Consider the following 26,879-nt stretch of genomic DNA (forward strand, 5'->3'; position numbering starts at 1 on the left):
ACTCACAGCTTGTCTTCTACCACTCCTGCACCACCACCAACCCTCCCTCCTCAGTTCAGAGTGTGAAAGCCCACTTTAGTTCTCTCAGACAAAAAGACCATCACATGTCCAAGTCCTGGTCCTCATTAAGATGGGGCCACCAAGTACTGGCACTGGACTATGTCCTGTTGAGTTCTGAGTACCCACAAGGATGGAGTCTCAACTACTTATCTGGGCAAGCCATTCCCGTGTTCAATCCCCCAACACCGGGCAACAGGAGTGCTCAAGCACAGCTACACCATCTCCCCGGGTGACAAGTGAGCACCGGAGCAGGCAGGAGGGTCTCTCCATAGCATCAGCACCAGGCAGGAGTGTCCTCTGCTTGCCCAGCCCAAGTCCACGCTGACATCCAGCTCCCTGTTGCAATCCAGGGCCAAAAGGCTGAGCTTGAAGCTATTTGCATAACATTTTTTTTCCTGATTCAAAGGAGGATGAGAAGTAATCTCTTTGGAGCAGGAACATGGAAATAAGATAGGGCATCACCTAAAACACAGGCTCTGTAGGCAGGGCATGCCAGAAATGGAAGTATGTGGGCAGAGGGTTACACTGGCTGTTAATTCAAAACCACGGGTTTAATGGGGTAAAGGAGCCAAAGAACAAAGGAAGAAAGAGGCACAAGCAAGAGATCACCCAAGGGAAAGTCTCTACACAAGAAGAACAGATAGGCTTTGGTACTCACAAGGGCTTTAACCACTCCTGCAGGTGCTGGAAGGGCAATATAGCAGAGTGTGAGCAGTTTGACATGCCTCTAGAGTATGCTGAAACCACACTCTTTTCAGAGGTGCACAGGGACAGGATAAAAAACAGCGGACACAACACGACAAATTATTAAAAAAAATCATGTAAGGTGGGTCAACAGTGGAACAGGGACCCAGAGTGCAGGAGCTTCACCCTTGGAGATCTTCAAAACCCAACAGACAAGACTCTGACCAACACATCTAACCATCTCTGCTTCGTGCAGGGGGTTAGACCAGAACCCTGCTATATTGCCCAGGATTTTAAGAACAGCTTCCTGAGCACCGTTCCAGCAAGAATTTCACGCAGCCGTGAGCAAAGGTGTTGTATCACCAAAATCAGTCTTGGTGTGCGATCTCTGAAGCGAGAAGTGCATCACCAGTTCCATCATTAATTCCTCCTCCTAATGAGGCAACCCGCAAGTGCCAAAGTATTCGCTAAGCAGCTAGACTGGAGCAGCAGCAGCAGCAGTGCAAAGGCGGTTCAGGTCCAGACTGCCAGAAGGCTTCATCTATGGAGCTGCTCCATGACACCAAGTCGCTCTTGTCCCAGTCACAGCAGAAGGCAACCATAAAGGATTGCAGGGACAAACTTCCAGCTCACAAGCTGTTTCAAGCAGTGCAGCAAAATCTGTTTTGTTCTGGTTTTCACTGTGTTCCTCTTTTTCATGAGTTGCAGGAGAAGCCTTTAACCTGCCATGGATCAACCGAGCAACCCCATGTGAAGAACAGATTCACACACCAGGTCCCGAACCCCCCACAAGAAGCACAGCGAGGTGCTTTGCAAGGGGGAGTTGGATTTGGGCTATAAAAACCTTCCAGGTCCACAAAGACGACGACACACCGGGGACTCAGGATGCTTACTTTACAAAATGTCTATGTCCTAACAGAGACAAGGTTCTCCAGGTATTGTCACTACTGCTGAAATTCACTTTATTAGGAGCTTGCAAATCTTGGTGTTTTCTTGCTAGGGAGTCACCGATGCCTCTGGAGGTTAACTCTTATGCTATCTGCCCTCACCAGGGAGAGAGAGAAGAAATAAACAAACAGGAGAAAATAAAGCAGAATGTGAGATTATAATTTCTTTTGCACCCAGAGCAGGAGTGGAGAGCCGTGCGTCTCTCACAGGCGTGCTCCCCCCTTTCCCTCCCAATGCAAATTGCAGCTGCAGAGTGATGAGAGCCGGCACTTCTGCGTTTTAACTCAGTGCTAGGGATTAGGTAAATTAGCCGGCAGCTCTCTGCAATACTGGAGCAAATCAGTCCCAGCTCCCCGACTCGTCAGCCACAGCCATCAGGAGGGAGTCTCATCCAGAAGGCCTGCAGGTTTTGGATAGATGAAGGAGCTCAAAAGCGAGCACCTTGCAGTCATTACGTCTTCCCAGGAAAGGGTATGGCTGAAATCATGCCATGAAAGATTCATCAGATATTTAAGATGCTCTCCGGCTGGCTGGGACAGAGCTACCCCCAGTGGGATGCTCATTCCACATCCAGCCAGGAGAAGGTGTCTTGGCTGGACTCTAACAGGGTGCCCAGCTATTCACCCAATTTTTCCAGGAAACCTTGTGGCAGGAGCTGTAAGATTGGTCTATGGACAAGGCAGGATGGACCAGGAGGCCATGCACTCATCAGGACCATGTAAGCAACCCTATCTGCTGAACTTCAGCAGATCATTGGTGGAAAAAAACTTCGAGAGTCCTTGTTACAGAGGATCTCAGTAGAAAGGTGACCTTCTCCGGTAACGAGCGGGCCAAGGGCTCTACAAACAGCTCACTGCCTTTTATCCCCCTTATTCCTTGTTTTCCACTCATCCCCATACAAAACCATCCAACAGTAAAGGAGCTCTTCAGAGAAGACGACAAACCTCTCCAACTCATTTGCGTACTGATCTTAATGTTCTTCAAGTCTTACAGATTCCTGAAAAAATTTCCTAAATGGAAAGACAGTGCCATTGCAATCACGAGCTCATGAAATGATCAGCAAGCACAAAAGTATGAGCCTTGCAGCCTCAAGGCCTTCTTACCTTCTCAACAGTGTGCCAGGACCATCACCCCACTCACCCACACTCACCTTCCAGGTATCTCAGCCAAGTCACTACCCAGGGCTTTCTCTCCCTGTTGGTAAAATGAGGATGAAGGTGGCAACCTCGCTAAGAGCAGCCTATTTCCTGGGCAGCCTCCTCCAGGTGACCCTGCTTTGAGCAGGGATTCAACTGGATGATCTCCATAGGTCCCTGCCAACCTCGTTGACTTGGTGACTGACTTGTATTGATGTTCTGGGTTGTGACGCCCCAACTACATGTCACCTGGCATTCACTGGTACAACATCATGCGCCAGTCCTGCCTGTAGCACCTGTTGGGAACCGAGCACACAAGATATGGTTGACTCCTCCAGCCTTGCCAGTACAGAGCCACCAAAAATACAGCGTCACTCTGATCCAAGCTGCAGCACATGAACCTGCGACACTCTGCATGCTCTGCCATCATTTTCAGCCCAAGACAGAAGCAGCAGACTCCATCTAATTTGTCTTCATCGAGGATGAATTGTAGATAAAATTCAAACTGATTAATGAAGAGAAGGTTAAGCACTTCCAATCAGGGTGGTGAGAAAGGTGGTAGAACAGTAAAATTGAACCCTAGACTGTCTCTCTGCATTTTTTAAAGATGGATAAGCTGGGAGGATTCCTCTAAGCTGCTTCCCCACATCCCAGTTACTGTGGATGGACAAGACTGGCTGCCGGTCCATGGCACACTGGGGCTCCAGTAGAGCGCACTTCTCTACGGGAGAGCAAACCCTAAACCCCACATATTGTAAATAATGCAGAGCGAGAGATTCCTCTCAAATTACTTCTACCTATATTCCTCATTCTAAAAATTTCATATCCCTACCAGCAACTGGCAGGACTGTGAATAGCAGCATGACGGGAAATCAATAGCCGTGGCTGGGTTCTATCTTGGTTGCTGCCCCGAAACACCTTGCAGCAGCTGTATTTCACAAACCTTGGTGAAAGTAGGCTTTACCAGAAGAGAAGAGCTGCCTGGTGGGATGTGGCAGCTGGCAGACAAGCAGCAGAGCAGGGCTCTGGTCTCACCAAACATTTGGATAAGGCAGTACTGTTGCTCCTGCAAGTAGCAAGGTGTCCACCTCCACGCAATGTTATTATCCTGCACCAGGTCCCTCCCTCAGGCGCACACTGCCCACCCCTCATGGGCTGTGACAGCACAGTGCTCTGCCCTTCCTGGAGCACAAGGAGGATGGGAATCAACAACAGTTCCTAGAAGACCTGGCCTCCTGCCCACCCACGCTGGGGAGCGGAGAACGCATGTTTCCTCTAAGCATCTCTTCTGCATTTCCAGCAGAACAGGACACAACAGTATTCGACCTGTCTGAGGTGACTCCAGCTCTCTGTAGAGGTTAGAGAGCCTCTGCATCAACTCAAGAGAAGATTCACTTCTCTGTTTCTCCTCTGGGACATTCAACACCTTCACTGGCACATGAGAGCAGCCACAGCCTTTGCACTCACTGCTCTGACACCACTTGCTCACCTGACGGTACCAAAACCAGACCAAGTGCCTGGAATCCATCCAAAATGTTCCCATCACTGTTGGCTGCACCCCACATCTGTGCTCTGGAAGAATTTACAACCCAGATCTCTAATAGGTTCTCCCTTGCCAAATCTTCTGCAAACAGCCAGAGCTCCAGACACTCCCAAGATTTATAGTACAATAACTTAACATAGCAGTCTTAGGGAGAAAAAAGATAAAAGAAAGAGACAGAGAGAAAGAAGATACTTATGAGAGGAACAAGGAAGAAAAACTTCCAGTAAAGAAAAAGACATCTACTATATAATAGCAAAAATGACAGTTCCCACCAACAATCAGAGGATGGAGAAATACCGTTATCAATGAACATGACGTACGCAAACGATACTGTTCCTTCAACCCCTATTAAAACATTGATGGCAGCAAAACTAAGTCCTTCTCAAAATCCTGTCCCTGCCTCTCTGCCTTGGACAAAGTCTTAAAGATACAAGCAGCAGAACACAGATTTTGCTACGCTATATGGTATTTCTGTCCTCATGCCCTTGGTGAGCACACACACACACAGGAGGCAGTAAGTCTTTGTTCTGGAGGACACAGAGAAATTTCAAAACCTAAAAGTCATTCTCTCCTGGATGGATCTCCAAGGAGCACTTGCACCATACAACCATCCCCTTTGTGAGGAAATTCTCAGACTAAGACACTTCTATATTATCTCTAATCCGTGCAAATAATCCTAATTACCCAGCTGAGTCCTGGGAGAAACCACAGAACCAAACATCTGCACCCACAGACAAACAGAAGCAGAAGCCTTCTCCTGGATGTCTTAGCAGAATCTCAATCCATTGGGCTTTGTGAAGCATCTTCTCAAATATATAAACCAAATAGTGTGCTAACGGTAACAGCAAAGCCAGTGTACCACAATGGTACAACCTCAAGATAGAGCCCTGGTAGTGAAACAGTGCTAAACGCACTGGGTAGCTTCCAGCTCAGGTTCATCTGTATCTACCAGTTTGTACACACATCTGTGTGACAACACACATGGTGACAGTGGAGACCAGGAACTGCGTGTGACACATCAGTGAGGGAAAGCAAATGACGGTCTGGGATTGTCTTAGTGCACCTGAATTTCTCCACAAAATGACACAGTTGTCAAATGTGTCCCAGAGTGAGCAAGGGGCAGCAGGAGGAGCTGAAGCTCATCTTCCTCAGCACGTCGCTCAGGGCCCATTTCTCTGGAGCAAACTCAGTTTAATCTTTTAATGTTTCCAAAGCCAGACATCTAGAATTTGAGAACCCCTGAGTCTGATCAAGTCAGTGAAGTTTTTTTTTCAAGTAAGGTCCCAGGTTTGCACTTGGCAAAAAGGCAAAATTGAAGCAAAAAAGATGCAGCTTAATTGAAGACCAGGCAGAGCTGACATGGACCTTGCCCAACATCCCCCAACTGCTCTGATGCTGGATCAAGAAGCCTGTGTCCTCTTTGTTAAGAGATATAATAAAGCAAAATTGCTGTCCTAAATATTACTAAAGCACTGGCTGGCATGTTTAATAAACCTTTCCATTTGGGTGAATTAGCACTCATCTGGACAAGTGCTGAAGTGCTGTTACTTGAAGAAAAAAAATTCAATGCTCAGAGCCTAATTTAAATAATTATCAGCATATTTCTGCTCCAACTGTTTTGCTGAAATTACCAGGAGACTTGATGCAGTCTGAATGTAAGTGCCTTTTGTCTGCATGTAATTTATTGACCACATTTCAGTCAAGTTTTGGCCCACTCTTCCCCATGCTGGAGCACTTCACACCCTAACCAAAAAGGACTTCACAGACAGACACATTAAAATCAATAACAACTGATCTACTCTTATAGATCTTGAAAGGGACCTTGATAAGTTATCTCCTTGCATTCTCCACATCAGCTAAAACTCGGATCTGCGATAACCTTCTGCTGTTCTCTCAGGTGGCCTGTATGGGGATCACAGGCATCCATGGGGAAGATCAAGGCACTGGCTGGGGGAAGACAGTCACCCCATCCCTGCAAGTCAAACCAGGTTTCAGGTGCAGACAAAAACTCTCTCGCAATAAATCTGCGTGGTACTGGGACATATTCCGAAATATTTTAGTATATCCTCCAAAAGCCAGAGCGTGCATATCAGGCATTCAGCACCACCTGCTTCCCTCTACAGACCTACCGTCATCCCACCGCTGTGCTCCGCAGGGACGCAGCCCGTAGCACCAAGCAGCTACGCGCTTGGGTCCCAGGAACAGAACAGCCCTGGGGATACAGCACTGCACGCTACAGCTCTCAGCACAACGCCTTGGCACCCAGCACACCAGCCGCAGTATTTTATTTCTAGCAAAGAAAAACAGAGAAAACTCCTAAACTATTTTTTCCCTTTTTTTTTTTTTTAAAAAAAAACAAACCCAGCACTGATATTCTTGCCTTTTCTTCTGCCCTACCTCCAAGACTTTCAGCAGAAAGCATCACAAGACAACTTGCTTACTCAAAACCACACCCTTTCCTCGGGCGCAGCTCCCACCAACACCGCTGGTCCGGAGCACGGAGCCGTCCCGCACGCAGCGCAAGCCGCCCCGGATGCGGCTGCCAGGGAGAGGACAAGGTCTGCCCTGCAGAGATAAAGGTGACGCTCTTGCCTTGCTCCCCGCTTCCCAGGCTGCGTGTGCATTCAGCTAGCGATCCTGCCATCTGCACCTCGCGGCTGCCATGACGAGGCAAGCATCCCTCCAGGGCACGTTCTGCAAACCTCGCATCCACCAGCTCATCAATCCTTGGCTCTCATCAAAAGACAAACTTATAAACAGGCCCAGACGCTTCTCTCAGGTTTAATGGAGGCAGCTAAGGAGCTGTGATCATTCGATGTTTCCCAATGATAGTGCTGATGCCTGAGGCCAGTAATAATATTACCATGAAATAAATCTGCAGTGATATAATTAGCAGGGATGCTATTACAGCTCAGGTTTTAGGGATGCTCCGCACAGAAGGAGCGAAGCAGCTGCTCAGAATGGGACCTTGCAGAGGTTCTAGGTTTGATTAGGGGGATAGGAGAGACAGAAAATCACTAATATCAAGGCAGTGAGGACTATCAGCGTTAGTCTATATGCAAAATAAACCTGGTTCTGCAGAGGCCGAGGTTATGGTAAACATAGCTTCACATAAAGCTAAGGGTTAAAATCTTCTCACCACTCCAGACACCGAGTGACTTTCAAATATTTGTGCAACATTCAAAAAAGCCAAGTTCTGACCAAACCCACAAGCTGGCCTGGAAGCAGGAGGTTTGCTGCATCCAAACATCCCTCCCCAGTCGCAGATCACTCTTCTCTTTGCATCTCAGCACCACGCTCGCTCTGCACAGTGTGAGCGGCTACAGCGTTCAGATGGTGCTCGCAAAGCAACTGCTTCCTCCAGCATCTGGTCTGTGATGTGCTCTGTAGTTGTCTGAACTAGGATGGAGAAGGTAGATGCGAAACAACAGAACTCTGAAGTCAAATTCCAGTGGGAGAAGGAGACTGCTGTTTTCTCTGGCATGCCGCATCAAACGAACAGCTGAGGCAACAGAGAACAACTTTTTCACTGATATCTATCAAAGGTAGATAGATATCACTAGGTAAACCTTGGAGGAAAATATGGAAGGCGTTGAGTTAGAAGAAGGGATGCTACTGGTATCTGCAAGGAAGAGCTAAGAAAAGACTTGGCACATACCCAGTGTTTTCTTTTGCTTGCAGACTTAGCACTAAAAGTAAGAGCATAACTAGAGCAAAATGTTTTAGGAGCAATTCTCACGGGGGAGAGGAAAGGAAATAAAGTCAACATGTACCAGGATTGATCCTCAGCTTTGACAAGAAATCCTTAGGGCTGTTGTTTTAAAGGCACATTCCAGGAATGGGGTGTTCCCCAGGACCTCCCAGCTGGGACAGATGCCCTGGAAGGGTTTCTGCCTCAGAAGTAGGACACAGACTTGTGAGCTGAAAATTCTGTGTCAATGTCCACATGGCACGTCATTGCTTGGTTATAAAAGGTGACATGCTAAGGGACAGTTTGCCCTGAAATCAGGAAATCATCCTTTAACTCCGCTGGGCAGGAGATGCCCTGGAGTAACACCCTGAAGCAGAATGTATGCCCTCAGCTAAGGCTCAAAGACTCTTCATAATTTAAGTGTGTTTCCAAATCTGAAGTCAAATCCTACACCTTCCCTCTTTTTTGCTACAATAAACTTTATCTTATAATGTAATCTAGTAATAAAAATGGTTTTAAAATGATCTGACAAGCATTAGAAACCCCATTTCTTTTAGAGTGACAACTCTATTTACAGCAGCACATACATACACTCTGGTTTATATTCCACACGCACTCCAGACCCTCAAGATTTGGGATATGTCCTTTCCATCCACTTGCAAAAATCAATTTCAGCCGTGAAAAGAAGTTCCTGAGCAGGCAGCAGGTAGGAAGAAAGACTGCTTCTAACGTCAGGGTCTCTGCACATCTCCCAGGACAGGGGTACAGGGGGACGAGCAGCCTCCCTCTCTGTTTCACGGTTGTCTTGCTGCCCTCGAGCAACTCTCCCAACTCCAGTGGCCACCACTCAGCAAGGTCCACGTGCCCAGTCTGAATGGGCCAGAGCGCTGCTTTGGTTTAGGGGAGGTATAAAACAGCAGGGCAACATCACACAGGGAGAAGATTTAAGGGTCCATTCAACTGGTACTCCCTTAAGAAAGGCGCATTCTATATTTTCTGCTAAAAAAATTTCCACATTGAAAGCCTGATCAGGCCAGGGAACAATAGAGCCAAACCCAAACAGAGCAGAGAGAAGGAGATTTGAGCTTCAGGGAGATGTTATTGTAGTAACCGTGCATGAAGGACACCTTGTAGCTGAAAGTCCCAGAACATAATTAGGAAGCACAGCTCTTGTTCCCAGGGCTATCAAAGACAAAGTGTGATCTCCCCGGGCCTCAGTTTCCCCACACATAAAGCTGGAGCAGTCAAATATATCTGTTCTAAGGGAATTCATCACTTGCTGGAATGTGCTTGGGAAGCCAAACTACCACCACCTTGAAGTGCGCTTATCTGCTTCTGCGCGCAACCAAGAACACGGTTGCTCACCTCCTCCTCCCCATCGTAGTTGCCCGCTGCCCCCCAATGTTGCGAAGTTCCACATCTTCTCCTGTAATCTCACCTGACTTCCTCAATTACAGGCACACCAGCAGAGACTTCTTCATTTGTGCAAGCAAAGAGCGAGGCACAGCTAAGATTAGCAACAGGAACGGCACGAACCGACATTCTTTCCCTCAATAATTAGCGGATATAAAAGCTGTGCCATCTACTGGCGTGCACCACGCACCACGGCTCCCAGCACCACTCCAGTAAAGCTGTTGTTGCTACAGCAGCTCTGTGTCGAGCTGAGGTGGGATTTCAACTCGCGCCTCCTACCAGTAGCAGCACACACAGGGCAAACCCATGACGGCCAAAGACGACGGCACGTTTTGCAGCACAAAGACAGCGCTCGGGCACAGACAGGCAGCGCTGCTGGCGTCCGGCACTGGGAGCTGCCGTTTCCATCGACCCTGTAAGGGCACTTCCAACAAACAGCCTTCACCACCGCGCTCCTCGGCCACTTTCAGGGCCGGACAAATCTGCAATAGTAGAGGAGGGGCAGAAAGCGAGGATGTGAAGCAGAAACACCATCCCAGAGGATGGGGGGCTCAGGCAGGGACACGCAAAGCCCAGGCTGGGCTCCCATCCCTCGCAGGCGCTGCTGCAGCCCAGCTCCCCCAGCTGACCCAGCTCCAGCCCCGCACGTCCCAGGTCAGCCGGCTGCTCCACACGCGCCGCCAGGCAGGCGGGCAGGCGCACGGTTAAATATTTTGCTCGCATCTGTTTCATCTTGCTTTCACTTCAGATTGCCTGTGGACGCTGACAGATTTCTCATCACAAGGCTGTATTAAGCTGCTTTTTAATTGCATTTTGAGGGACCCAAAGGCCAGCAGGCAGAAGGGCACTTTATTTTTTTCCAAGGAATGTTATTTTTATTATAGAGGCAGGAAAGGTTTTCATTAATCCCCTGCAAGCAGACGGCTTCCATGCAGCACAGTGGCTGCAGGGACAGCTGGTCCCGAGGACCAGGACAATTTGAGCACTGTCTGCTGGAATACGATGGGCTCCCAACAACTCCTCTTTACAGAGCGGATCCCAAGCTTTGGCACTAAACTCGCATTAAATTGATACAATCTCTTTAATGTTATCTCTGGCTCTTTATCACAAGAGTATGTGCAATTTACATTCTTGTCGCCTTTTTATTTTTTATTAAGATTTGCTACATCCTTATCACAGATATTTTACACATTGTTGTAGTGTCACTCAAACATTTAATGGACATCAGCTGCTCCGGGAATCTATAATAGCTCCTTACTATGGGGTAGGGCTGGATGCTGATGGGTTTCAGGCTCTTGCCATTAAAGCTGCAGCGGATGCAAAGCAAAGCTGTGTGGAACAGAAAGCACGGTCCCTGCTAGATACGGCACTAGGAGACAACGAGCAGGCCGGTGTGCTGCTCCGGTGTAAAAGCCCAGCACCAGAGCCAAGCTGAACGCTCGTGACACCATGGTCACCTCACCTCCAGCCACCCCAGCTGTTCAGGTCATAGGACTCTCCTGCAGAGACCCCCCGAGGTGAACCGTGCCAAGGCTGATTTGCGTTCCGTGGGCTGCAGAAATGAGACTTGCCAAATCCACTTTCTTTAGGAAAGGAAGGCGGGATTTGGAGAGCTTTTGAGACAAAAAAGCTTCATGCAAGTTCATTAACCTACAGGACCAAACCTCCACCCCCTCAGTCATTAGAGTCTTTAACTTTGCTACTTGTCCATGAACAAAGCTATACAAATAATTTAATTTTAGTTCAACTAGGGGATGAAACCCTTAAAAAGAAAAAAAAAAATCCTCATTCTACCTGAATTGAATTCAAAATGATTCCGTTTTTCTTCCCAGGTCAATTATTCGTATTCAATATTAAGAGCCTTCCATCCCAGATGTTCCATTTCAAACATTCACGGGGAAAAGCACAAAACAAGAAAATAAATAGGTGAGAGCCTTTTCTGCCCAAGATCTTGGGCTTCAGATGGCTCTTCAAGGATGTACAGCAGCATGGAGGGCAGGGGCTGAACAGATCCATAAACACAGGGGTACACACTCCCTGCAAAACTGCAGGCAACCCCAGGAAAATAAAGATCCTCACCCTCTGCCACCATACACAGATTATGAAGCCATAGGACAGGGTGCAGAAGCAACTCTAGCTACCGAACTGCCATGGAAATGCACTTTCTCACACCAAAACTAACCAAGGAAATTCAAATAAATCCCTTTTTCAGTGACATGGTTTCTTTTATTTTGCTATCATTGCAAACATTTCTTCCCAACCATGTTTAAAGGTTGCTTTATAAAGAATTAAATGGCAATTCTCTTCCCCAGAACCAGTTCCCTCGGAGACCCCTTTATTGCATCACTCACCATTTTTATGTCTATATCTGTCTATACAGCCAGAGCAGCAAGTCTTACCCATCTTCTTTTACCTTTTCAACCAACCCCAAATGCATGCCCTAGTGCACAGAATGAAGCAGCCCTAACAGGCCTCAGGAGCTCAAGGGGGTGAGGACCAAGCTGACAGATCCAATCTTTGAGACAGCCGAGAGCTACAACTGCTGCAAATCCCTTGCCAACACTAATGGCTTTAGTTACCTCCACCTCTGCTACCTGCACTGGAGAAACCAGGAAAAACTGAAAAACAACATGCAAACTGCTATCAAATACACAATACAGTTTTAGGAAGGGAAGTAAAACACACTTTAAGGACTATTTCATCCTTCTCTTCACCTGGTCTCAGAAGGCTCTGGGTTCCTCACAGCGAGGTGCCTGCCTCGAGGACGACTGCTGCACACAGCACCTGCCAGAGGGAAGATGCTTTGGGGCAGGGAAGAATCCGTAAGACTAAAATAAATCCCTGGGCAAAGGCATTGGGCGCAGAGCTAAGTGGTACAGATGTGGAGCATGACAATCAGTGTAAGTTCACCTCCTGGCTGACAGCTAGCTGTGAGGGTAAGGGACCAGAGAGATATTTCAGTTTTGGGGAAGGGGAAAGTCAGGAAACTATTTATTTGCACAGCAAAAGTAAAGAAATTCTGCTCTGGGTTGGAGAGCTGCATTAAGAGACATCAGCTTGTTTGCAGAACTAGTTGTGCCTCCTCTTTTGCTCCAGGCCCTTAGAGGGCATCCCAAAAAAACCCCAGAGAGATCTCCTCTGAACAGCAACTGCCCAGACTTCTTACAGTGACTACCCAGAAACAGCCACCTTGGTTTGCCAAGGGCAAGAGAGGACAAAGGTTTCTTCATTTGCTCTCTACCAAGAGCCAGGCAAGCCCCCGGCGCCTGCAGGCTGACAGCGTGCGTATAGGGCTATAGACCTGCCATGGAGATTTACCAAATATTTTAACAGCTTGGGGCTATCGCTTTTTGCTCCCCTATCCGTGACTCCAGATGCATTTACAATGCTGAGTCCATACCTTGCACGGATACCCCAAAGGGGATTGTCCCAGGAGCCCTCCAGCCTCCAGCAGTGCCGGGGGGGCAGCAGCAGCCCCTGCAGCGCAGGGTGCACCAAGCAGCTTACCAAGTTGTAAAGCTCATTGGGCTGGGCTGCTGCCAAGCGTCCACGGGAGAAGAAAGGGAAACGTTCAACATAATCTGCATGAAAGTGCAGGAAGCCCTAAATCGCGTTAGCACTATTACGAAAGCTGGTTACGTTGCTCGGCAAACTGGCCCAATACAGTGTTGATAGACTTGTTACAAACATCTGATTGTCCCTGATTAGATTAGACAATAAAGCCCCATCATGGTGTGTGAGCATTGTTCGGCTCCCCTCTGCAATCTGTAAATTAGAATTCCAGACCTGGGAGATTGGACTCAAATTGGATTACTGGAACAGGTCCAGCACAAGAACAATCATGAGGCAGGAGAAGACACACACATACACACAAATGCAAATGAATAAACAAACAAACAAATAAATAAATGGGGACAAGTCGGCCAGGATTTGGTTAGGAGCAAATTAAAAATAGAATTAAAACCAAACGCCACTAACCAGCAATTAGCAAAGAAGCAGGAAAAGAGGTGGATTTGTCACTATGAATTAACGAAGCACAGAGATCATACCTTTAAATGTTTTGTACTTCAGAACGTGCAAGGTTGATGTTGGTTGTGGTCCTTCCTTCACGAATACAAGAGCTCCTGTCCGTGGCTGTGTGGCTGGAACAGGGCGATGAAGCCCACATCCCACCAAAACACGGGCTGCATCTGAGCTCACCTGAACTATGCTTTTTCCCCTCTTTCCTCCCCCATTTTGCTGCCTAGGCAAGACAAGTAACATGTCCCTTAGCTTGGACACTGGTCTGGGACCCAGCAGGCCAGGGTATGGCCACTGGTGGCCTTCTGGCATGCCCAGAAGTCGCCCACCAGGTAAAATCCGGGGCTCTGTCACACTGCCCTGGGACCTCCCTACTTAAACACATCAACGACTTGGCCTGGAAGAACTTTCTTCAGACAGCTCAGCGTGGTGGTGAGATGGCAACAGGACCTTGCACTGCCAGCAACGGAGGAGAAATCCAGTACAACCCCAGTGCTGCTCCTGCTGGATGCTGACCCCTTTCACTGCCCACACTGAGGAACAGGTGCCACCAAGACCAGAGGACAGCAACACTCCAACAGTGTCGGAGGGAAGTGAAAGCTGCCGTGCCCGCACTGCCCGTCTCATACCAGCCCACACCACCACAGAGGTCAGCGCCTCCATCACCAAGAGAAGGGAGCAGGGAGATGCTCTGAACTGAGCTGAGATGCTTTGCTACACGCCGATTTTTGCAGCTCTTTAGACAAGTGAAACCCTTTATTGTCCCTATCAGGGAGCAGAAGAGCTGATAAAGACTTCGTTCACCACATACCTGCAAGGGAAATCTCAGGGCTATCAGAATCGTTAAGGGGATAAACCTGTCCAATTAAATCCCCTCTGCACTCTTGATACATGCTTGTGCCAGATGCAATTGGAGCTTGGAACTAGTCCCAGCTGAACATTACTGCACTGTGCAGTAATGCACAACTGGCCTGAGCTCCTACCTCCTGCGGTGCCCCCGCTGACCAACTCTTGCCCCCAGAAGGCAGCTTGGTAAATACTTCATGGTAACGCAAGCTCCCACCTTGCCTTCCCATCAGAGGATCCTAAAGCACAGCTAAGTACTAACTGCACTGTCATCAGAAGGAATGTGCAAGGAAAACACACCAGTAAATGGAAAAACCCCAAATGAAGGGTGGGGGGTGGAAATTAGAGACAAAACTGAGAAATTTTGTTAAGGCAGTACAAAAGCCCAAGTCTTTCTCATCTCCAGATCAACCATCTTAACCATGCACCAAAGTGGTTCCAGTCACCTCAGGATCCAAGGCAAAGGAAAATGGGAATGCCACAAAATCCTAGAGCAATGTTCACCCAGTCTTCACAGCCACAGGACACCCAGCCAGACCCCCCTGCAGTATGCTTTCAAAACAAAGATGATCCCAGTCTTGTCCTTTGTATTCACTTTTCTGCCAAAAGAAAAAGTTGAATGCCAAGCGTAGCCTTTCCTACTTTTGTTACAAGAAAACCTGGAAGTCTTCAGTGAAATTTATTGTGAGTTCCTACACCTTATCTGAAGGAACAGGAACCTTGAACTCTCCTACCGAAGCCCTCCTTTCCCCCAAATGCTCATACCGCACTGGAGCTAAGCACATAGCAACAAAAACATACAGTTAAACTCCACAAGAACAGGATAAACAAACTCCACAAACCTTTCTCTACTACTGGTAAGTGCTGTTAGTTCTCTCATCACCAGAGTCACACAAGGTGTACCCAATCTACCGTATATACACACATGCATATAAAATAGACATAAATATATTTAATACATGCATATTATGAATTATAATGAACTTCACCTTAAACCAAAGGATTTTGCCCGTGATGTACAATAGGCAAAACTAAACCAGCTCTTTGGAAAAAATACCTGCCCGGCCATGCCACCAGCATCCCATGGGGGCAATACCAGAGCCCGCAGACATTCGTACCATGTTTTATGGATCAGGAGGCTTCTTTTTAGAGATGGGGAAGACCACCAGCACAGACTGCAAGTCTTTAGACCAGTCACGGTGCATAAATAGCTCACTTCAGGGCATAACCCACTCGGTAAACTGTTGGATGTGCTGCTCGCAGGAGGCAAAGCAAATTGTCTGTGGTTAAATATGTGAAGGATGAAGCCATCAGCATCCAAAAGCAGCCTTCACAAGAACTGTATAAAAAGCAGAAACGAGCCTAAAACATACCCCAGGATCTAAAATTTCCATCTCTCAGCTTCCTCCTTCATCAAATCACAACTCCCTTCTCCACCAGTCTGCAAAGCTTTGTGAAATAATAGACTCAGAGGCATCACTCATGCACTTCACCTCATCTTATAAAAGAAACAGATCCGGGGTGTCCATAGACCTGAGCGGGAGGGGGAAGTACCCTCCTAGATCCTGCCCCACAAGCAATGACCTCCTCTTGTTCCCCACCACCTTTTCACTGCAGAGATGCTTTTGCAGCAACAGAAGAATTTCCTGAGGCATTGGGCTTGCACAGCAGAAATGGTGCAGCAACCCCTCAGCTGCTTTAACTGACATTTCTGAAGTTTTTCATCACCTCAGCAGCCTCATCTCACTTCAATCCACGCTACTTGACATTGCCAGCAGAGGTGAGGAAGCGGGGCTGGGCTGCCAAGGTCTCCTTGGTGGCCAGGAGCAGCAGAGAGGAGCAGCCTGGGTCTGCAGGCAGAGCATGATGTGAAAACAGCCAACAGCACAGGGAAAGGAAGAAGAGTTGCCCTTGTGTTCATGGAGAAAGCACGGGGCTGGATGCGATGTCAAGGGAGGCTCCTTCCAGTGCCTTTTATCTTTGCTGCTTCCTTTCCTTTCCTTTCTACAGAGAACTGGCTCCTCTTCACCAGCCTTAGCAAATAAAGCCACTGAGGCTTTAGAGGAAGGGAAGGTCTTACCACCATGGGTGAACCGGGGAATCCCAGACAGACTTTGCTGAGAGAAGAAAAAGAGGAAGAAAGAAAAACATCCATGGGGTTTGGAAATCCAGAGCCGGCTGCTGCCCCATGCTCACGTCCAGGTGATGGCTTTGCCCTGGCTCGCTCAGTACTGCACCATCAGCAAACTCCAATGGCTGGTCTCCTAAACAAGCTCCCCAAGAAGTCCTAGCCTGCACATGTCTCTCTGGGCATATACAATGGCAAGCAGGGGTCTGAACACACCAAAAGATCAAAGAAGATATAGGAAATTCAAGTTAAAAAAGAGAAGTGGCAAAGAATCTATTTGGCAAACAACCAACTTGTTGAATTCTAGTCTCTGCTGTCGATCCACGAGCCAGTCAGCTGTGACTCCCAGCACAAGGAAAACACAGCAGGGATCTGTAGTCATTTGGCAACCTACTGCTTCACTCCTTTCCACACATGAAGGAAGATGTCTGTCTTAGCCCTAACAAGGGCAAGCTCATGAGTGTGGACAAGAAGAGCCCCTTAAACTTCTACCCAGTTGGAAACATACGTACTGTTTCCTTACACCTCACCTGGAGTGAGATCCCTGGAACTTCCCCACCATGCAATACACTGGACAAATCTAGTGTAATCTCCTTCAGGAGTTACACCACCTTAGCAATATCTTTTACTTCCATTTCAACCAAGAGCAGCTGTACTTTTAGTATTGAACACCACCTCTTCTATCTCCCTTTCTGCAAAGCTTGGGAATAAAGGCAGCTGGAACTACAGAGCCCAAAGGAGACTCTGAGGGCAGGCTTGAAGCAATGAAGTCATCATGGAGAACGGACATCGGAGGATTCTGGGGAGAAGAGCAGTTAGTGGCGATAAAATTCCATGTCACATAGAGGCTGCTGTGTGGGACATGGGGTAAAGTCCCCCAGGACCCAGCTGTAGATGCTTTCCTCTAGTGCCAGCTGGAACATTTGGGGATTGTGAAAATCCTTCCTAGGTATTTTTCTGCCCCATGATGAGACTGTCATGAGATATGATGGTCTGGAACAAAACGGGAGGGAAAGCATCCAAATAACCAGCCCCTTGTAGATGACTGCTATTTTAGCAAGCAATTATCCTCTTTGCTACACATCCCTAGCTCTGGCTCTCCTCCGAAAAGCACATGGAAAACCAGAGTGTCCTGCTAGTGCTAGACCGATGCCACAGCCCACACCATGGCTGTCAGTGCCAGACAGCTGCTTTTCGTTTCCTTGTGCTTGATTTCTGCTTCTTAGACATGCAACACACAAGGTAAGAAACTATGTATTATTGATAAGTGCTCTGCACACAGTTCAATAAAGACACATTAATATTTTGACTTAGAGGAAAACTGGCTCTTTCATGGCTGGACTGAATCACCACCTAATCAGAATGGCATGTGTCCATCGTGTGTGCCCAAAGGCCAGCCAGCACCTTCCTACAAAGTCCCACCAAAGCACAGGCAGTATTTCTTCTCTCTCCTGCAGCAGAGGAGACAGGGAGGCATCTTTTCAGTAGGGTGAGTACATGAGTGACGCAGCAATTCATATGATACTTCAAGGAGAGGATCCATTTCTCCCTCCTCACCTGCCCTTGCTGATACCTGGAGTCCCACCTGACTCAGATGCTGAAAAATATATTTCCAGAAGTCATCACCACTCTTGTGAGTCATGAGAGAAGGGGAAGAAATTACTCCAGGAGAGATGATTCAACTAAGGGGAGAGTTGAGACAGAAGAAAACACAGGCTGGAGAGTGGAAGAAGCTGTGGGAGTCCCATGCTTCAAAGGAGCTTAGCACAAGGTGGAAGAAATCCAGAAGATCCTATTTCTCCTCCTCCCATCAACTTCTCCATTTCCATATTTTCTTGTCGGTACCTCCAGTCCAAGATGCCAAGAATCTCTAGGCAAGCTGGATGTAAGAGATTGCTCCATCCAACAACTGAGCTCTGAAGGAGTCCTCTTGAAGGGACTAATTCAGGTCAACAGATCATCGTTTCCACTAAAATAAAACAGCAACAAGTGCTTGTAATCTAACCAGTGCTGCCCGAATCTCCCCTCTGCATCAAGTCCAGCAACAAATAAGCCCTTAACAACACACGGACCAGTCCTGCCCAAAAACCTTAAGAAAAGGAAGTCAAATCGCAAGACAAAAAGGTTATTTGTACCACAGGCAGCAGTCTTACCCTTGACCTAGCACCAGAAGGTACACAAATTCTCTGCAAGTCTGTGTGAGTCAGAGCAAAGGCCATTAAAAACCACAGTGACTGACTGATCAGCTGAAATTCAAATGGCAGAGTGGAAACCACTCAGCACAGTCTCGCTGTGTAACTCAGTGTCATTACCCTGCCTGTCCCACAGAAGCCACATGTTGGCCAGGTGCATATCAAGTTCACAACTGACTTCTGTCACCCATGTCTTTCTGCAGCATCTATAGGTGGCACACAACTTTGGAACATTTAATAGCTGGTATATATATACACACACACGTATATATGCATGCTCAAGCACGCACGCAAACTATACTAACACAGGATGCAAGCTCATGGTCAGAAAAGAACTGGTCTCCCTGTTCTTCACTTCCACAAACCCAAGTGCAGTGGTGACAATATGCCCACACATTTAGTCCCACTTCAGCTCCCTCCATTCAAGCTAAAACACTTGGTCTGAGTCCCAAGTAGGCCTAATCTTTACTGCCCAAAGTCAAGAACGGAATACACAACAATCTTCTTCACCCAAATCCCTACAGTTCCCATCTCTGTCAGTCACTGCGGACAACCCCATACCATCCTGACACTCAGGCCAGCCTTTGACCACCCTTGACTCAGATCCTGTCAGGTCTTGAGACCCCTCTGGCCCACATAGGTGTCTTGTGATTCCTTCTGTGTACCTTCTCTGAGCTACTACTTCTTACCCAGCCATGGAGATAGGTCACGTGGAAACTCTCATGCCTCAGTTACACCTCAGTTACACCTCAGTTATTGCAATCCCCTTCCCTCCCCACAATACTTTTTCCTGTGCTCCCATTCCTGCCGATCAGGTTGAAGGATGACCGACAGTCTTTTTGGCTACAGTCCCTACGTGGACACGACAGTTATGTTACCTGCTCCGAGCCTGCCTCTTGCCTATAGCCCTGCAGAAGCCCTTCCAGTTAATCAAGCAGCAGGTCATGTCCAGTTGGCCGTACTGCCAGATATCCATTGCACAACTTCGAGCTGCTCACTACTGTCAGGTATTTGAGAGGACACACCAGCTCCTGGAAGTGAAGCTCTCACATGGCTCCCACACCCCAACCCAGGCATCCAGGAAGGCAATTGCTTGTCTCTGTCCCAGTAGCAGATGCCACCTTGTTACAGTCATTGCCAGGTTTTACTGAGCCAACACCACGAGCAGGTTACCTTGTTCCACTACAGATAAAGTGAGTTCATTTTTAAAGGAGTGCTATAAAATAGGACAATAGATTGGAACTGCATGCAGGCACCCACGAGGGCAACTCATAGACGCATTCAATCATAGGATTCAAGTGCCAGGCACCAGCACAAATATCTCAGTGCATCCTCTCCTAAACAGGAAAACAGCCCTACTTGTCTGAAACGCTCCCATGAGCTATTGCAAAGACACTGCAGCACGTTTGCTCCCACTCACCGCACCCCAGTTAAGTGACTGGGTCGAATTTGCTGCCGGGCTTTTGCTGTTACTTATACTCTTGTAAGTAGCAACCCAGGTGTTAACATGATGGTGGAAGGAGAAAAAAAAACAAACAAACCAAGAAAATAACTATAGTAGATCCTTAAATGATAAATCCTTGCCTCACACCTCAGACATACTCCATATGCATCTGTCCAACTGCAGGATAGAGTTCCCAGGAAAGGACATACAAACATAGAATTTACTTCGAAGCTGAGATCATAACACCACACCAGCATAAACCCTCTTCCTTGAACTGAATATATCAGACAAAAGATTGGCACACAGGCCCATCACCTTACCTTTAATGCACGGACTTTCTTGGCCAAGAGGCTCTCAATGTCCCCTGCGACCTTCTCCACCAACTTCCTGGGCACATTCTCCTTGACTTCAAACAGGTTTCTGTTCTCATTGTAGATCTAAGGAGGAAAACAAAAGAAAGAAGGACAGTCAATATGAGAGAGAAGTGCAGCAGACTTCCCACAGAAAAGCTGATCCTCTAACACAGTAGAATTTTAGCAATGTGGATTAGGTGACAATATAAGCTTTGGAAATGAGGGGGAAAAGGGAAGAAAAGCTTTGCAACCAGAAAAAAAGATGCATTAGACCTGCTACCCACACCACTGGCTTTATAGCTGCCTTCCTTCACACTTGCAGACTACAAGCATCCCTCCTTGTGCGCAAAAGCTGAGCTGCCCACCACGCTGCCCGCCCCCCCTGGCAGCACCGGGGACCAGGAACGGGAGCAAGGGGATCACATCAAGTAGGATAAACCCTCATCTCTAAGCAAAATATAGTAATGTGGCACCCTCAGGAAATCAGGATTTCTACAACCAGTCCAGACCTTGGCCAGGCTGTGGTGGGGAGAGGCACAGACCTGTACTGGGATTAACCTAAAGGGCAGATGCAGTTACCTGGATTTGAATGTTGGCACCCAAAACGTGCAGCTGTGACCTGTGGGCCTGTCCTACCAAGCCACATCACACAACTGCAGGGGACAAAGCCAGCCCCAAGGGGAGGGCTGGTGGCATCAGCGCTGCCCAAACAAGAAGGGTTTAGTCCCAGCACAAGACTTTGCTATCACCAACCTCCCAGTCACATCCTCAGATAATTTTCTGACTTGTGAACTTGGTCTGTCTGCAAGCTCGGGTGCATCCAACACCAGGTAAAAGAGGTTTTTCCAACCATCTGAGATTAGGGGAAAAAATATCCTCACACCTTATTTTTTCTTAAATAAGATACATAAAGAAAACCACAGAGCAAATAGGATTGTGCTTCTCTCTGAATCCTCAGGCTACTTGCAAATACCTGCAATTCCAGACCCAGAGACATCCGGCAGCAGAAAACCCTCCAAGGAGAGCTGGACCTCCCCAGGGAGGTAGCTGACTCCATGCTTAACTGCGATTTCCATGCTAAGCACGTCTGGCACCTGCCCAAGCTTGCATGATCCTTGGGAGCTGAATCATTGCTTCCCATGGGACAAAAACTCCCTCTTTGCCAGAGCATCATTAGAGGTGGAATACTCTGCCTGTAACTGCTGGTCTGCTGCACACCTGACCATTACCACAAAGGAAAAGACCACATGGTGTAGAAACCACTTCTCATGGTGGAGCAGCACCCACGTGCAGCCAGTAAAGAACCAGCTTCCCTAGGAAAAGGGCATACCTCCAAAATCATCACATTTCACCCTGTGCTGGCGGGACTAAGGAGAGCTTTGGCTAGAGACACTCACCAGGCTGACACCACAACTGCTTCTCTTGGTGGAGCCAGCTCAAATAAAGGTGGTGAAACCCAGGGCTTTACGGGCAGGTGGGTGCCCAGGATCTGGACAGCACCACATCGCACAGCTCAAGAAAAGCATGAGACCCTCCTAATACATTGGAAAGTAACTTATTCTACCCTTCTTCTTCAGATGTTAACGAGCTGGAGCAGGAGATGCCCCCCTTTCTGAAAAGGCAGCTGGGGATGAATTCAAGAGCAGAGACCCCCCACTACAGCTCTCCCTTTCCTTTCATGGTTAAACAAAGTGGTTTCCAAGGTCGAAGCCACAGGAGTACACTCAGAGACTAAGCAAAAGGCTGCTCTCACAGGCTCCTGACGTGCCAGTTTTCAAGGAGGGGCAACTCCAAGCACTAAGTTTTCAGCCAACCTGATTTCAAGGGCTTCCCCCCAAATAATTTTGAACCCCAAACCACCCACACTTCAATTCAGCAACACCTCTCTCATTAGAGATGATAGTTATGTAAGCACAGTGACTCCAAAGAGGATGCTTCAGTGAAAGGACACATTTTAGAGGCATCCCCAGATTCCAGCAGAAATGATTTCTAGGTGTTCTTCACTTTAGAGCTCCATCACTCCCCAAGCTTCAGACCGAAAAGCATCTATTGCCAACAACAAAAGATCTTGCACTACAGAAAAACACCCCACATCAGCACAGAAAGGGTTAAAGCGAGGAAAGCTCAACACAAAGCAATATTCTCTCATACACCTTTTTCCCTTTGGTAAGTAACAGCATAACAAAATAATGTGTCTGGAAGATGTGTGCTACCTCTAGCTGAGCAGTGGCAACTAGGAAAGCAAAGAGGAACAATCTTCAAGGAGAAAGCTTTGGGTAAGGAGGGCGTCCTGACATTAGTATTTTCCTATTATGAAACAGAAAATTGGCTCCTATTGGTTATGGGCAGAAACGGTGCCTGTCCACAAGGGAGGAAAAGACAGAAAAATAACCCAGGAGATGTTCCTCCAGCCCTCTCTGCAGCTGCAGAGCTCCACAGTCTTCTTGGCTGAACAGTTCATCGACATTAATTAGAACAATCCAGTATGAATTAACAGTGACCATACGAGCACAAGAACATACCAGACAGGCAGGGGAATGAACAGTAGTGCTGCAGGCAATTAAGACAGCTTCGTGCTCTCCATTGTAGCATTTTGCTTTGAGTTGTTCAGAACTTGGCAGGATTTTACTTATCTAAGGTGACATTTCCCATATTGGATTTTTCCTTAGGTTGAATCGAAGGGGTGATTTTCTGGCCAAAGACATCCCAACCATTCCTCAGCAATGGCAAAAGCCCTTCGTTTTGTCCAGATTAGAAAGCCACTCTCATTGAAATTCTCCTGTGATCCAGTGTTCTGGGACCTGGGTTTGAAATTTGTAACAGCAGTGACCCCAGAGTCAAGAAACCGCTGCTTCTGATTCCACATAGGTACACTCACACACAGCTGTACCAGCACTCTGGGGAGAATGGGGGTGCAGGTTGCATGCCCTTGGTAGACTGGGTTTAACTTTGCAATCCCTTTGTGAACACACCCCATCCCCTCACAGTCTGCATGTACCCCCCAACAGGCAGAGCAAGCAATGCAGGAACACAAAGATAAAGCCCAATCCTGCAATGCTCCAGCCATGCTAGAACAAGAAGCAATGCCCCTGCACTAGGTCTGCCCAACAGGGTTGGAAAACTTGATGCTACTGGACAGGAGAGGGGCTGCACAGAGTCCCTGAATTACCTACAGAGGGGTTAACCCTCAGGCAGCACAGAGAAGGAAGCTGTTGCATGCAGGGGATGGGGATTGAGACCAAAGTACGAACTATAAACCTCAATAAAAAGTCTGGGAAGCGGTGAAGCTGGATGCAGAAGCCAGAAGATGCAAGTATGGTAGTGGGAAGAAGAGTCCAGTAGCAGATGCTGTGAGTCAACTAGTAAAGTGGCAAGAGCAAGGGGAAATATTAACACAGGCAAAACTACAGAAAGTACTGTGTCGAAATTAAAAAAAAAAAAGGTGGCAGATGGAGGGGGAAGAAAATCATGCAACTCAAGAAAACCTGCAACATTAAAAGTTTCATCCCAAATACTTCTATGCATAGTGTAATTATAAACAGCTGAGAAGATCACCTAAAACAGTGACTAAGTGCTAAGTAGCCTTGCTCAAAAGCAGGTAACACGAACAATTGCCAACACAGGTTCACAGAAGCAACTGTGTAACCAGAGAGGCAGATCTGATATTGCCTTAGAACATCCATTCTCTAAATTCACTTGTTTGCCTTGCTCCTAATGCACAACAAATGATGCTCCTCTCTGCTATTAATTCCCTCTGTGCCTATAAATCCAGGGAGCTGCCAGGGTTCAGAGAAAGCATTTGCTGCTCCCCAATTCCCTGTGAGCACACCCATCATCATGAAACCGGGCAGCCCAAGAAGAAACAGAAAAGGGTGCGGAACTGCTCCCACGAGCGCAGGAACCACCACTCGACAATCCGCCACAGGAGGACCCAGCACCTCCCCATGGGTCAAAGTGTCTGACAACAAAACATGAAGGAAAATCGTTAAACCCTGGGGAGCTCCCTGTATAGCACCATCAACATGTGTGCCTTTGGGCACCCCTAGAAAGCCCGAGTTATCTGACCAGCCCCAGCCTCACCGTTTCCCACAGCTGCTGGCCTCCCGTGCACAGCGGCAGGGCCAGTCTCCAGCCTCCTAGCCCAGGACAAGAGAGGGACACTGACAGGAGGGTTAGGATGGTGCACGTGTACACATGCGATGCAAACCAGATCTCTTCCCTTTCATATCCCATAGGAAGAAGCCCTTCCCCAAAAGTTTGCTACTGGAGCAGCGCAGCACCATCTCCATGCCAAGACTCTCCCTGCCACCCCGCTTCAAAACAACAGCAACCACCAGAAGGCTGAACCCTAACCCGGCAGCAGGTAACCCCAGCAGCTCTCAGCCCCACAGGGCCAGGACACAGGCTGTACCCACAGCTCAGACCCCAGCTGAGGTTTGCTCAGGGCCAAGCCCCACTGGGAAAGGCTGCGGCACTCTGGTTCCTGCTGCAAAGGCATTTGGTCTGGCTAACAGTCATCTTCCAGAAATTATTATTCTTTTTTACTCCCTGTATGAATCCAATACACCTGGTTTGGACAGCTGCAGTCCAAACACCAGTGTTTAATCACAGTGCAAACCTGGCATGTTTGCGAAAGAGCAAAGTACTACGTACAGCAGCAGAGCAGGCTGCATTCCTGCTCCCAGAGCGTCGCAGCCCAAAGCAGGGGTGGCTGCAGGTGCATGAGGCCAAAGACCAAACCACACCTCTGCAGGCATGACAGTCCTGCACACCTGAGACAACCCCTCGTGCCCCAGAGATGGGACTGTGCCATGTCACCAAGAAAATGAATGTTTTCTCACCTGGCATTGTTATGGGGGGCAGAGAAGGTCTCTGTTCAGGGGGACACTTCAAGCTCCTGCAGCCAAGCCCATGCTGATCAGCTTTGTACAGTGACCTGATATGGTCTCTGCAAAGGAAATTTGTTGATACAACAAATGCTGCAGCAGGATACCTGCCCTTAGAAGTGCTGCTTGCTCAGATGCTCATTTAGTGCTTCTGGAGCTTCAGCATCTGTTGGTCTCCACCAGACAAGCACCAGTCTGGCCCATTTTGAGTCTTGTCTCACCTACAGTGGTGTCCTGCCGTCCCCCCACAGCTCAGGGTACCACTAAAGACGAACAGGAGGGACCCTGGAGCAGACTTGCTTGTGCTTTGAGTACACAGAGCAGATCCCTCCAACAAAGAGGGAGCCTAGAGAAGGATTTCCCAGTAACATAGGCGACTGACAAGAGCACAGTGAGATGGTCCAGGCCAAGCAAGGAGCACTGGGGCTGGGCAGCCAGGAGGAAAGGGAGTGCAAAACCCCAGGGATGCTGCTGGCAGATGGAGACTGCTCAGGGCCACAGGCAGAGAGTGGAGACAGCACGATTCCCGTCTCGCCCTTCATCCCTGCTGCGCCTACTGTTGTTAAATTTCATCGTCTGGTGCTTATAGTTCTTGCAATGATGGTAATCATCATGGTGTCTATATTACATTAGGAGGATGTCAGCCTCGGTGCGGCGTCAGGGATAATCAAGCAGGCAGTGGTAAGAGCGATACCGGCCCAGCTGACAGCTCGCCAGGACACTTGGTGCTGCCCGTACTGCGTTCTACAGAGCAGATCACACCCCACTGCAGGGACCAGGGGGACAGGGGCAGGCAGAGGGCACAGGGATGGCCTTCTGGTGAAGCAGCCATCAGCCAGAAAGGTGCCAGATCCTGTTTTCCCTGTCGAAGAGTCCAGAGGAGGGAAGGCAAAGGGAAGCAGCAGCAGGTGAGCAGTGGTGCCGCAGTCCAGCAAGGGCTTTGCAAATCTACCCCATGGCAGCTCCCAGAGCCAGTACCAGGGATACCAGCAGCCCTGAGGATGCGGCTCTGTGACCACAGTCCCCAGCCCGGGCGCCCATCGTGCTGCCCCTCAGGAGCAGTGTGAGCAGCCAGATCCCACAGACCTTGACCTGGCCACAACCTCCACATGTCCTCGGCGAGAGCCGCTGCTCCCACGGCCTGCAGACGTGCTCCAGCGCGCAGGAGCAAACAGCGTGACATTTGCTAACCCCATCTCCCTCTCTCCTCGCGCAGTGCCATCTCCCTGCCACGCTCCTTCCTCCCATCTCCCTAATAAAACGCAAGCACCCCCTCAGCAGCTCTTCACAGCTCTCCTGCAGAAGCAGGACAGGGTAGCGCGCAGTTTAGCTGCTCCTTGGGGATGGTCAGCTATAATCAAAGCAAACAAACCCTAGAACTACGGTCTCCTTCCTTCACTAAAGAGCCTGCTAGAAGGCAGCAGGACCACAGAGGACGTAGGGGATGAGAGGGAAGGCAGCCTGCTCTGCCAGGGATGGAGAGGTGCCAGCCGCTCCAGTGCTGCCCATTCTGCTCTGTGTGGCACCGATACTCA

General features: G+C 48.4%; 1 protein-coding gene across 1 annotated transcript in view; it reads right to left on the reverse strand.

Moving 5' to 3' along the window:
• CACNA2D2 (calcium voltage-gated channel auxiliary subunit alpha2delta 2) overlaps positions 1 to 26,879 on the reverse strand; it is a 218,343-nt gene that overhangs the window by 112,890 nt on the left and 78,574 nt on the right. The window contains exon 3 of the mRNA XM_065642425.1: positions 20,426 to 20,542. Coding sequence (XP_065498497.1) covers positions 20,426 to 20,542 — 117 coding nt within the window. The remainder of the gene's footprint in view (positions 1 to 20,425; positions 20,543 to 26,879) is intronic.

This window comes from Caloenas nicobarica, chromosome 11, assembly GCF_036013445.1.
Source record: "Caloenas nicobarica isolate bCalNic1 chromosome 11, bCalNic1.hap1, whole genome shotgun sequence".
In the NCBI taxonomy this organism is placed as follows: domain Eukaryota; kingdom Metazoa; phylum Chordata; class Aves; order Columbiformes; family Columbidae; genus Caloenas; species Caloenas nicobarica.